The 13,148-nt window shown below is 43.3% G+C and overlaps 1 protein-coding gene across 5 annotated transcripts in view; it reads right to left on the bottom strand.

Annotated features, from left to right (window-relative positions):
- TAX1BP1 (Tax1 binding protein 1) overlaps positions 1–13,148 on the bottom strand; it is a 256,118-nt gene that overhangs the window by 130,753 nt on the left and 112,217 nt on the right. For all 5 annotated transcript variants that reach the window (XM_033930769.1, XM_033930766.1, XM_033930767.1 and 2 more), the window contains exons 11-12: positions 6,513–6,582; positions 1,143–1,237 (exon numbers count right to left, since the gene is read on the bottom strand). In XM_033930769.1, the coding sequence (XP_033786660.1) occupies positions 1,143–1,237; positions 6,513–6,582 (165 nt within the window). The remainder of the gene's footprint in view (positions 1–1,142; positions 1,238–6,512; positions 6,583–13,148) is intronic.

The raw sequence follows: 13,148 nt of genomic DNA on the forward strand, positions 1-13,148 counted from the left end.
TACCAAGGTTTCTGTAGCTGGCATTGTGCTTGTTGCGGGTTTTCGGGTCTCGCTGCGTCTTTGTCAGGTAGAAATAGACGTTTCAGCCATCAAGCTGTGGCTTTCCTTAGGGTATGCTCTGAAGTCTGCAGTGTGACTTTGGAAATAGTGGGTTCACTGACATGATTGGGAACAGGGTAGTCCACCAATTTGAATTTTGGTGGGAAAGTCAGTTGGTCAGAAATTTGAATTTTGTTGTGACCAACTGACCAATTTTCCAGCCAAAATTCAAACTGGTGGACTGCCCTGTTCCCAATCAGGTCAGTGAACCCACTATTTCCAAATATCCTAGGATTTCACCTTGATACCCCCTTATCTTTTGATAGTGAGGTTAATTCTCTGGTCCGATCAATTTTTTTTTTACACTTCAATGGTGAAGGATTTGCTTTTTATTTTCAGATTTTAATCAGGATACTGGTCTTAATTTTAACTACTGTAATAGTTTACTACTTCCTTTTTATAAAATTATTTTCTAGGCTACATATTCTTCAAAACAATGCTGCCAAACTAATCTTCTAGTGCAATAGGCACATCATTCTAGAACACTTGAGTTGTGTATCTAGGATCTTTGAGAACTAGACCACCCAGTAAAATAAATTGATCAGTTAAGTTAGACAAATTATGTTGAAGCCAAAGAACCTTAATCTTATCCTTATTTAAACTCATGTATACTGCTCAACAGCGTTAACACAATGCAAATCTCTTGCTAGCCATGGTCATAATTAAATAGGCAGAGAATGCAGAATCAAATGAGGACATATGTGGAAGGAGGAAAACCCATTTAGACTATCAGATAATGCAGAACATAAATTTTGCAAATAATGGGGTCCTTTTATTAAGATGCGCTAACTGATTTAGCACACGCTAAATGCTAAGATGCCCATAGGAATATAATGGATGTCTTAGCATTTAGCGCGCACGCTAAATCGGTAAGCGCACCTTAATAAAAGGACCCCAAAGTAAATAATTGATGGAACACTGATATCCAGGGTACAAATTGTATTGCAATGAGAGTGGAACAAATTAGAGGGAGTTACCACACTAGGGAGAAATATTTTGTGAAAACAGATCACTTATTCTTTTTAGAGTAATTATTTACTTACTGTCAACATCTGCTTGCACTTTTTGTACTTCTCAGTTTTTTCCGAAATTTCTTTATTCATTTCACGCATTTGTTCTTTTATCATCACCTCGGAAACTGCAATAGATAAAAACATAACTATAAATTCTAAAGATAAGCTATATAAATCAAATTGCTTTCTTGTGCATGATCCAAAGTCAGGGAAAACAGTTGGGCCCATACAAATGAAATGGTGGTGGAGTGGGGGGGGGGAGGGGGAAACCCTCTTTAGAAAAGAATGATCTTAGGTTTAATTCTTGGCAATTTCCTGTTCATGCTGACAGGAATAGTTTTACAAACCCTGCCGCAGGCATTCTAATATTATATTGCAAAGACTAAGGCCTTAAAGTATCTGCTGCAAAAGGAAGGCAGGTTTATTTTTGTTTAGCAAATTGCATGAATACTGCAGTGAAAAATTTGATGTTTTGTGGCAATTTTATAGCATCTCTTTTCTATAAAACACATCTATATACAAAAGCCTCTAGAATAGTTATAAAATCAATACATAAGAAAAAAGGTTTGCTATGTTGTTTAGATACTGAAAGCTACAGATCGTTCCCCAACAACTCAGACAAGGTAATTAAAACTTGAACTGGGAACCTAACTCACTTTGAAAGTGTCTCCCATGATAACATCGCCAAGACACTAGATCAGTGGTCTCAAACTCAAACCCTTTGCAGGGCCATATTTTGGATTTGTAGGTACTTGGAGGGCCTCAGAAAAATTAGTTAATGTATTATTAAAGAAATGACAATTTTGCATGAGGTAAAACTCTTTACAGTTTATAAATCTTTCCTGTTTGCTAAATCTTAATAATAATATTGTAATTTATAGCTAAAGAGACATAATATCAAGAAACTATTTTATTTTACTTTTCTGATTATGACAAACATACCTAGGGCCTCAAAATAGTACCTGGCGGGCCATGTTTGGCCCCCGGGCCGGAGTTTGAGACCACTGCACTAGATGCTATTCGCCCTTCTGGCTCCAACCTAGACCCCTGCCCACCACACCTCCTAGTGGCTGTGAAAGATGCCTTTATAGACTCCATCCTTCCTCATCAACACCTCTCTACAAACAGGCGTAGTGCCCATAAACTGAAAGTCATCAGTCATCAGACCGATCTTGAAAAAACCCACACTCGATACAAATGTGCCTGACAACTTTAGACTCGTCTCCAACCTACACTTCATCTCAAAGATCCTGGAAAAAATAGTGTTAAACCAACTGAACTCCTTCCTTCATCGATGAACGAAGAGCCCGTATGAGGAAAGACTAAGGGTTCCTTTTACTAAGGTGCGCTAGCGTTTTTAGCATATCCACAAAATTACCGCACGGTTCTAGAATTAACGCCAGTTCAATGCTGACGTTAAGATCTAGCGCGTGGGGCAATTTAGTGCACGCTATTCCGCGCATTAAGGCCCTAATGCACCTTAGTAAAAGGAGCCCTAAAACTTTTCAGCTTGGAAAAGAGATAGCTGAGGGGAGATATGATTGAAGACTACAAAATCCTAAATGGAGTAGAACGGGTACAAGTAGATTGATTTTTCACTCCGTGGAAAATTACAAAGAGTAGGGGAAACTTGAAGTTACATGGAAATACTTTTAAAACCAATATGAGATAATATTTTTTCATTCAGAGAATAGTTAAACTCTGGAATGCATTGCAAGAGGTTGTGGTAAGAGCAGATAGCGTAGCTGGTATTAAGAAAGGTTTGGACAATATCCTCAAGGAAAAGTCCATAGTCTGTTATTGAGAAAGACATGGGGAAAGCCACTGCTTGCCATGGATTGTAGCATGGAATGTTGTTACTCCTTGGGTTTTGGTCAGGTACTAGAGACGTGGAATGGCCACCGTGAGAACAGGCTCCTGGGCTTGATGGACCATTGGTATGACCCAGTACGGCTATTCTTATGTTCTTATCCGCCTTCCAATAATTGAGATTCAGGAAATTCCACAGTACTGTTACTGAAACTGTCCTTCTCGACATCATTGATGACCGCTGGAAACTCATGGATAAGAGTAACTATGTCATGTCCTTCTGGTGCTGCTGGATCTTAATGCAGTGTTTTTCGTCAGCCGTAAACCTGAAGTCATAATGCCACTGTACAGAACCATGGTGAGACCTCATCTGGAGTACTGTGTGCAATTCTGGAGGCCACATTACCGTAAAGATGTACTTCGAGCTGAGTCGGTCCAGCGAATGGCCACTAGGATGGTCTCTGGACTCAAGGGTCTCTCATACGAGGAAAGACTGGGCAAGTTGCAGCTCTACTCTCTAGAGGAGCGCAGGGAGAGGGGTGACATGATTGAGACATTTAAGTACGTCACAGGTCGTGTCGAGGTGGAAAACGACATATTCTTTTCTAAGGGACCTTCAGTCACAAGGGGGTACCCGCTCAAACTCAGAGGAGGGAGATTTGGTGATGACACCAGGAAGTATTTCTTTACAGAAAGGGTGGTGGATCACTGGAACAAACTACCGGTGCAGGTGATCAAAGCCACTAGCGTGCTCGACTTTAAGACTAAATGGGACATCCACGTGGGATCTCTACGTGGGTCGAGCAGCACTCTGACTTAATGGGGTGGGACAGTGGAGTGGGCAGACTTGATGGGCTATAGCCCTTTTCTGCCGTCATCTTTCTATGTTTCTATGACACTACTGATCATCTTTTCTTCACTGTGCGGCTCTCTGAAATTGGAATCCAAGACACTGCAATACAATGGTTCGCCTCCTTCCTAAATAATAGATCCCAAAGCGTACTGCTCAACAATCCGCTATCAAAACCGATCAAATACGGTGTTCCACATGGGGCTCTCCCTCCATAATATTTAATCGCTACATTAGACCAGTCCTAGACATAGCCCACAATACAAAATACAGGTTCACTTTTTCGCTGATGACATCTAATTGTACCTACCCCTAGGAGAAACCTGCAACACCCAGATCACAAAACTCCTAAACTGCCTCTCGGAAATCAAAAACTGGATGTCTGTCAACAAACTGCAACTAAACGCCTCCAAAATGGAACTCTTTTGGATCCACAAAGAACTGCAACTGTCCCTTTCTACTATGGGACTCAATTACCATAACTACGAAGACCAAGCACGCAGACTAGGAATACTCCTCGACTCCAACATGTCGCTTTTTAACCATCTCTCTTAGGTGGTATTTTCCTCATTTTACTACCTACATCAACTCCCAAAAAATAAGGAACTACTTTTCTGAGTTCATCCAATTACTCTATGCCCTAGTCCTCTCTTGCATGGACTACTGCAATGCCCTCTTCAACGGTCTCACAGTGAAAAACATATATCCTCAGCGACAAAACCTGGCAATCAGACTTCTAAAAAAAACCTTGTGCCCATGACCCTCTCTCCCAGACTCCACTGTCGGCTCACTGGTTGCCCTTAGCAAAATGTTGTGTCTTCAAGGGCCTGCATGACATGGTGCCAAGCTACATGATAACTAAGTTTCCCCCTTGAAGGCCTGCCCGCCCCCCCCTTAAAGGCCTGCCCCTCCCTTAACAGCCTACATCCCAGCCCTGAAGGCATGTCCCCCCCTTAAAGGCCTGCATCCCACCCCTGAAGGCCTGTCCCCCCCCCTTGAAGGCATGTCCCCCCTTGAAGGCTTGTCCCCCCCCTTAAAGGCCTGCATTCCTCCCCTGAAGGCCTGTCCCACCCCCACCCCAAAGGACTTCTCCCCCCTCCCCCCCCCCGGAAGGCCTGCGTGTTACCCCTGGTGTCCGGCTTCCCCCCTGGCCTCCCCGCACCGTTTACCTTCAAGGAACAGCCTGCAGATAAGATCATGATGCTAGCGATCTTTGCACTGCGTCTGAGCTGTTTCCTATGCCACGGTCCCGCCCCTCCTCTGATGTCAGAGGCAGGATCGCGGCAGAGGAAACAGCTCAGAAGCAGTGCAAAGATCGCTAGCATCGCGATCTTGCCTGCTCCTCAAAAGTAAACGGTGCGGGGAGGCCAGGGGGAGCGGGAGTGGGAGGCCAGGGGGGGAGCCGAACGCCAGGGGGGAAACGGACACCAGGGGGGGAAGCCAGACAGCAGCACTTCCCAACTGACCCTCCCCCCTCACCCTCAAAAGCAGATTTGGCAGCGGCCGGCCAACAAGAGCAGCGCAGCCACTCCTGCTTTAGGGGGCGAGGGGGGAGGGTTAGCCGAATCAGGAACCGATTTTTTTTTTGTTTTGAATTGATTTGAATCGATTCACCCGAAGCGAATCGGTGAACCGATTCGAATAGTGAATCCGGCAGCACTACTCTCCACCACTCTCTCATCCCTCCCTTCTACTATTATGTCACACAAGTCTGTCAGTGAAGCCATCCTTTCCTATACCATTCTCTCATCTGCTCTAGATACTCTCACTCCTCCCATTTCACATCCTCAGGCTGACCCCCAACATCCATTACCTGTTTCTTGATTCCACGTTATTCCCTTCTTGGTTGGGCTAAGAACTTTTCAGCTCCCATTGTATATATGGAATTTTAAAAAGTTTTAAACCATTGTATAATTGTAGACACTATCTCCAAGATTCCAGACAGAATAAAACGGAATTGATTAAGTGTCAAATTAAATAAAATGTCCATTAGAACTCCTAAAATCAAAGAGTAAGCAAAAAAAAAAAAAAGTTTCCAAGCTTTTACTATTCTGCTCCTAAAAAGGTTGTCCCAACAGAGATAAGTAGTCTATAGAATTTAGGGAAATCTTGAAACATGTCACAATCACCTATAAATAAGGCTCTCAAATATGATGAGAGCCTTTGATTTCTCCCATGTTCCAGTGAAGAGCACCATTCAAATGAAAAATATAAGTTTTAACTGCTTACTGGAACTTTGCAAATAACTTACTAATGTCAGTGGAAATCTCTATAGTGCAGGGATCTCAAAGTCCCTCCTTGAGGGCCGCAATCCAGTCGGGTTTTCAGGATTTCCCAAGTGAATATGCATTGAAAGCAGTGCATGCACATAGATCTCATGCATATTCATTGGGGAAATCCTGAAAACCCGACTGGATTGTGGCCCTCAAGGAGGGACTTTGAGACCCCTGCTATAGTGGTATGCCTCTATTAATCTGCTTTTCTCTTGTCAACATATATTGACTTCTCCATCATGAAATTTTTTATGTATGTTTGAAAATTCAAAGAAGTAATTTCTTTAAAAAGATGTTTGCTCTAACCTTGTACTTCATTTAGTCATAAATTTCTAAGAAATTTACTAAAAATGTGTGGCAGTTTTACAGCCTCACCTATATTATCTGCAGTACATTACAAGAATTATTTGCTGAAATCTAGACCAGATACAACAAAATTGGACAAAGCTGAAACTAACAGGTTAATACCTGGAGATTTTTGTGTATCAGCAACCACTGATGGATTGAAGTCGCCGTTTGCTGAGGGGTCAGCCATTTTCTGAATAAGAAAACAAATATATTAGGGATTCTAATTAAAATCATATGCACCCTAAATCAACATATCAGATGCAGAATATGAAAGGAATTGATGAAGGTGGCATGCAAATTGGCACAGTGGGTCCCTGCAGGTCAATATAAACAAATCACTACAATTTCATGGAAATGCAACCTTTTCCTTTGGGAGGGAAACAGAGATAGTGAAAGGCTATACTAGATTCATTGTATTTTTCACTTCCCAGACCCCAAGTTTGACTAGATAAGAAATATTAGGAAATTCACTGCATAAGGCTGTCAGCACTTAGGGACTTAATACATTGTTTTTATGACATGGCCAACTGACAAGCCAGGAGTAATGCTCCTATTGCTGACCTACAAGTGTGTTTATTCTGCTGTCCCTCAATATCTCTCCTCTCTCCTTATACATCTCCCAGAGAACTCTGTTCCTCAGATAAGCTGCTCTTAGCTGTACCCTTCTTCTCCATTGCCAATTCCAGACTTCGTTCCTTTAATCTAGTGCCCCCTATACCTGGAATAAATTACCCGAGTTTGTTCACCAAGCCCCTTCCCTTACCTTGTTTAAAAGCAGACTGAAAACCCGCCTTTTTGATATAGCCTTCAATCCATAATCCTACTCCCTACTGCCCACCAACCCAGCCAGCAGATTAACTGTTCCCCTTAACTGTATCCATGCCATCCTGTTTGTCTGTCTTATCTGTTTAGATTGTAAGCTCTTTTGAGCAGGGACTGTCTTCTTTGTGACTATACAGCGCTGCTTATGCCTGGTAGTGCTATGGAAATAATTGTAGTTGTAATGATTACACTTCTCCCTCCGTATTCCTGATTTCAGCAATCACGATTTTGATTATTCGTGATTTTTAGCATGCTGACTCCTCCCCCCAAATTATGCCATCCATGAGTACAGTACAGTACGGTACAGATAAAAATTTTGGTGCATTTTTCCAAGCACTTCATTCTGAGAAAATCACTCCTTACTAGCTTTCACAGAGCACCAGGTTTTAAGGCTTTTTTAGCATTTTGAATTCTGCACCCTCACCTCCCACTTAACTCGCCAACTCCTTCCACAGGTTGTTTCTGTCCCTGGCGACAGAACAGCGGTTTCCTAGGCAACGACCTGCTCCCGCACATGTCGGTGGTTTGCGTATGGTGTTAGATCAGTTGCCTGCCCAGGGTGCCCGGAGTGGTTACCAGCATTGCAAGAGGAGGGCGGTTGGGGAGGTGGTGGTGAAGGTGTTGGGAGACCGATGTGAAACATGAGGCTGATGGAGGATGAGATGGAAGGGTGGAGGAGCAGAGGTAGGGCGGCAGTGGTGATCATTTCAGCCTGAGGCTCTGCACCAGGAGTCAGGCAGCAGCTGCTACTTATTCTCCTCACTGCCTGGGTTTGACCCTTAACCCTATACAAATAAGCGAACCCTCGTCTCACGCGGGTTCACCCCATTTTTTGAACCACTTTTCTGCCCCGTGCCTGAGTCTTTCCACCCTCTGAAGCCTGCTAGCATATAATATATATATATTGCTGTTATCTGCGGTTTTTCTTTGCAGGTTAGTCAATCCCCAATCCCCGCGAATAAGGAGGGAGAAGTGTACTCAAAAAGAAACCATTCAGCCCTTTTAAAAAAACTATCATGAAACTTGTTAGAGAACATAAATAAAATATATGGTTTACATATAGCAGAACATCTTACAGAAGATCATTTCAATAGAATATTTATTTAAACTATACCTATTTAGAAACTCAAATTAGTTATTCTAGAGTTGTTGTGCATTTCTTCTAAATTATATCAGTGGTAATTAATACTCATAACACACAAAATAAAGATTCAGTATTAATAAACATTATATATATCAGTAGTAATTAATAATACTGTACTCGTAAAACACAAAATAAAAGATTCAATATTAACAAGCATTACCTCAAACACCCTCTCCTCAATTCCACACCAAGTTCACACAACAGAATGCTCCTATTTCTAAAACTTTTACCAAAATCATCATCTACCATAGAGGCCGGCTGAATTTCAGTTTTGGTTTCTGTGCCAACTGGCCCAAAACCCTTTTTCTGCCCAATTTTGGTTTCAGCCAAAAGGCTATGGCCATGTTTTCGGTAGCAACTGACTGTGTGTTTTTGGTGGAAGTAGAAAATTTGTGCTTTGTCCTGTTTGTCTCCCTTCCTCCCTCCCCTTCGAACAGAGGTTGCCTTTCCCCCATGCCCAACTTTAGATGCATTGGGCCTATTTTACAATCCCTGGTGATCTAGGGGTGTAGTCAGGGTAAGAGATCCCCCTGCCCCTGCTGGCTTTGATCTCAAAAGGCAATGCTCTAGTGGCAATGTACATTTTTATTCCAGATTGTGCATCAAGTTGTATGATATAATACCACAGTGTAGACCAGTGGTTCCCAACCCTGTTCTGGAGGACCACCAGGCCAGTCGGGTTTTCAGGATAGCCCTAATGAATATGCATGAGAGAGATCTGCATATAATGGAGGTGCCAGGCATGCAAATCTGCTCTATGTATATTCATTAGGGCTATCCTGAAAACCCGACTGGCCTGGTGGTCCTCCAGGACAGGGTTGGGAACCACTGGTGTAGACCCCTTTACCCTATTTTAGTAAGAATTCTATATCATGCTTGACTATTAACTAAATATAAACACAGGAAATATCTCAGTGCTACTTTCTCACAAGAGTCCTTTCTCAGATGATATTTACATCTGCATTGACTTGAGAACCCAACATGCCAGACTTGATAAGTGTTTGTTAAAATGACTCTCCCAGTTGTCAGCCTGTGCTTGAAGTCCCTGGAAACAATGGGCTAGATTCACTAAGCAAACCGATTGTGCACCGATTGGTTTGCAACCCCTTTGCGACCCGATTTTACTCCGGCCCGATTCACTTACCTCTCTACCGATCCGCGCATGCAAATGAGGGGAACAGCATGCAAAGTAGGCAGGGATGCAATTCACAAAACAAATTTCACGATCCGACTGGGCTGGCCGATCAACCCAATAAGCGACTGCAAACGTCCTTTCTGACTCTCCAGCTCCATTGCCGCCCTGCTCTCTGCACACCCCAAATCTCTCCTGCCTGCTGCCCCAATGCTCTGCCCCGAATCTGTCCTGCCTGCTCTGCCCCGAATCTGTCCTGCCTTCCGCCCCAAATCGCCACCATGCTCTTCCCCGAATCTCTTCTACCTGCCGCCCCAAATCTCTTCTGCCCTTCCCCGCACTGCGAAGCCATGGTTTTAACCCATGGGTTTAAAGTGGGCTACTAAAAGTAAAGCAAAAGTTTTTTTTTAAAAAGCCGCGGCTCAGACGGGTCTTAGACGCATGCGCAGACCATCTATAGATGGTCTGCATATGCATCAGAATCGCACACTAGCGATGGTGGCATTCCTCCGATCACCCCCATTAGAATATTGCCGGTTTGGGAACCCATCAGACCTTCCCGGATCGGTCAGATTAGTGAATCTAGCCCAATCTCCTGTGGCTTTAGCAGAGAGCTCCCATCAGTAAGTTCTGACAATCCCCAGTGGGCCTCATTGACTTGCATTTACATAACCAAACTGTAGTTTTTTGTTTTTGTAGAAACCAAACGATTAGTTTCAGCTGCAGTTTCAGTCGGCCTCTAATCTACCAGTTTTACCATGAAGCCCAATCTAGTGTAAATTGGTTTGTCCCTTCACAAATTTAATTTATTAATAGGTACTCTATATTTCATCACTGGAAGAAAGTTTTAGAAGGATAATCAGTTTTAGCATTGTTTCTCACTTCCAACAGTTGTTTTCTGTGGACAGCACTGCAAATCAGGCACAGAAGGGATGACACTGTCTGACAGCACAGGATTCAACAACTATCCCAGAGTTCTGTGCAGCTCTTCCTGCATATACTAGGCAGCTCTATACCACAGTTATTTCCATAGCTTTGTAAGAGAGTCTATAGCAGTGTTCTTCAACCTTTTTACACCTATGGACCGGCGGAAATAAAATAATTATTTCGTGGACCGGCAAACTAATAAGACTGAAATTTTTTAAAACCCCATTGCCGCCCTGTCCTCACGAGCTCGATCCCGTTAACCATCTGATCCCATCCGCACAAGCCTCAAATAGTTATGATTTTATACTGAACATATTTTATTAAAGTATAAAAAGAAACAATATTCTGTACAATTGTCATTTTATAAATATAAATAATACAGGGCAAGGATCAACAAAACCCCCATCTCTCCTCCCCTTCACATATATCCCCTCTACTATCAAGAAAACTGAATAAGCCAAATTATTACAGAATGCTAAACAAATATCATGCTAACAGAATACCGCAGTCATACATGGCAGGAATGGTGTTAGGGAGAGTGCAACTAGGGCAACTGCCTCCTGGTCAGAGAAAGCCCTAAGTCAGCTGGAAGCTAAAGACGCACTGCCTGGGCTTTGCACTCCCAGTTATGTCTAACATCAGCTCTAGCAGGATACATATTTTAAATCTGATATATTCTAATCACAAGATAGAAATAAAATTATATTTTTCTACCTTTTGTCTTCTCTGGTTTCTGCTTTCATCGTCTTTTCACTCTCTTCCATCCAGCGTCTGCCTCTTCCATCCACTGTCTGCCCTCTACCCCTACCCCTCCCCTTCCCATATGGTATCTGCGTTCTTTCTATGCCCCTCTCTCCTACACCAGATCTAGCATCTTTGTCCCTCTTTCCTTATTTTTCATCTAAACCCCCTTCCCAGCATCAATCTCTCTCTACCTTGTCATTCCTCTTTCTCTCCCTTTTCCCTCATCTGATCTCTCCATTCCATCCTGACTCCTTCCCCTCCTCTAATCTCCCTACCAGCTGTTTCCTCCAATGTTCCAGCAGTACCTTCTCCCTTTCTTCCTCCCCTTATCCAGCAGTAACTCTCTTCCCTTTCCCTTCCCCCCTGTCAGCAGTAGCCCCTTCTCCTCCCTTGTCCAGGAGCACCTCTACTCCCTTCCCTCCTTCCCTCTCCAGCAAATGTTTCCTCGATGTAGGTTAGAGGCAGCTCTGTGTACTTTTAACTTCGGCACACAGCTGCCCCTAAGCTGTATTTTAGCCGCAGTTTCATGAGGCAGCCTCGGGGCCTTTGGTAGGCCGGCTCGCTTTGATGATGCGATGTGGGCCCCCTACCAAAGGCCCCGAGGCTGCCTCATGAAACCGCGCTAAAATACTACCTAGGGGCAGCTGTGTGCCGAAGTTAAAAGCACAAAGACCTGCCGCTGCTTTTCTGGGGGTGAGGAGACAAACGCGGCAGGAGTCCGTGGTGGCAGGCAGGAGTGCCGGCATAGCGACGGCAACAGGAAGTTGCACGTCAGCTGACGCCGGCACCTTTTGCTGCGGCGGGGTCCTGAATCCTTCGCGGACCGGCAAGATTTTTTTGCGGACCGGCGGTTGAAGAACTGTGGTCTATAGGACACTACCACTCCTCCTGCTGGATACTACATCACAATGCCAGAGCCACCTTAATAAAGGTAGCTCTTCCTTAGGGGGAAGAGACACAGTTAGGAGGAGTCAGGGAGACAGGATATAGGAAGTATAAGAGGATGGGCCAGAACTAGCTAGGGGAGGCCCAGAGGAATGAAGGAAGAGGTGATTCTTGTATGCACCGTGACTACAACCCATAGATACTCAGCTTGGCTGAGGTAAGCCAATTTATCTTTTGTTGCTCTGAGGTATAGCTGAGGCCAGATCCTGTTGTCTGAGGAAGGGAAACTGTTGGAAGACTGCTTGGGGCATGGAAGGCACAAGCCACGATCCATACTTTGGGTCCTGTAAGCTACAGGTCCCTCTCAGAACTTTTTGAACAAGAGACTGTTCCATGTATGCCTAGCCCTGTAAAGTCAATAGTTAAGGGATAGTCTCTTGTAATATCGCCTAAGATATAACACCCTTCAAACGCCCTTTAACGATTCTCAGAAACACCACTTTGTGTTCAATAGATTTTCATTACACAAAAGCTTTATGTCTTGTCATTGGATCAGTGGTTGTTAATAAATATTTTTTAATAACTATTTTTTATTATTTTATTATTTCTGTTTTTTGTCTTTAAATATAAATATTTCTTTCAAATTCAAAAGGTATAATTCATTATTTGTAATAAGTATTAGCTAGTACTTAGCTTTCTCTGTGGCCTAGGTCAGGGACACTATTTCACTGACATGTTTCACATTATATTGCTTTCTCAAGGTGAAGTCCCTCATAGTATTGTTGCCTTCCTCATAGACCACTATATCCTAGAAGCCCTGTAAAGTAACATAGTACCAGACGGCAGATAAAGATCTGAATGGTCCATCAAATCTGCCCATAAGTTATACCCATGATTAAATTAACTTGTCTCTTCTTTGATATTTCTGGGTCATAAACAATAAAGTCTGGTATTGTCCTAGGTTCCAAATGCTGAAGTTACTGTCCAAGCTCACTCCAGATTATCCAAACATCCCATAAAGTCTGGCCAGTAATATTCTCATGTTCAAATTAGTGGAGGTCCCATTGATGCCCATCCTATACCAAATCATATATGGGACACA

The sequence above is a fragment of the Geotrypetes seraphini genome, chromosome 2 (genome assembly GCF_902459505.1).
Source record: "Geotrypetes seraphini chromosome 2, aGeoSer1.1, whole genome shotgun sequence".
Classification (NCBI taxonomy): Eukaryota; Metazoa; Chordata; class Amphibia; order Gymnophiona; family Dermophiidae; genus Geotrypetes; species Geotrypetes seraphini.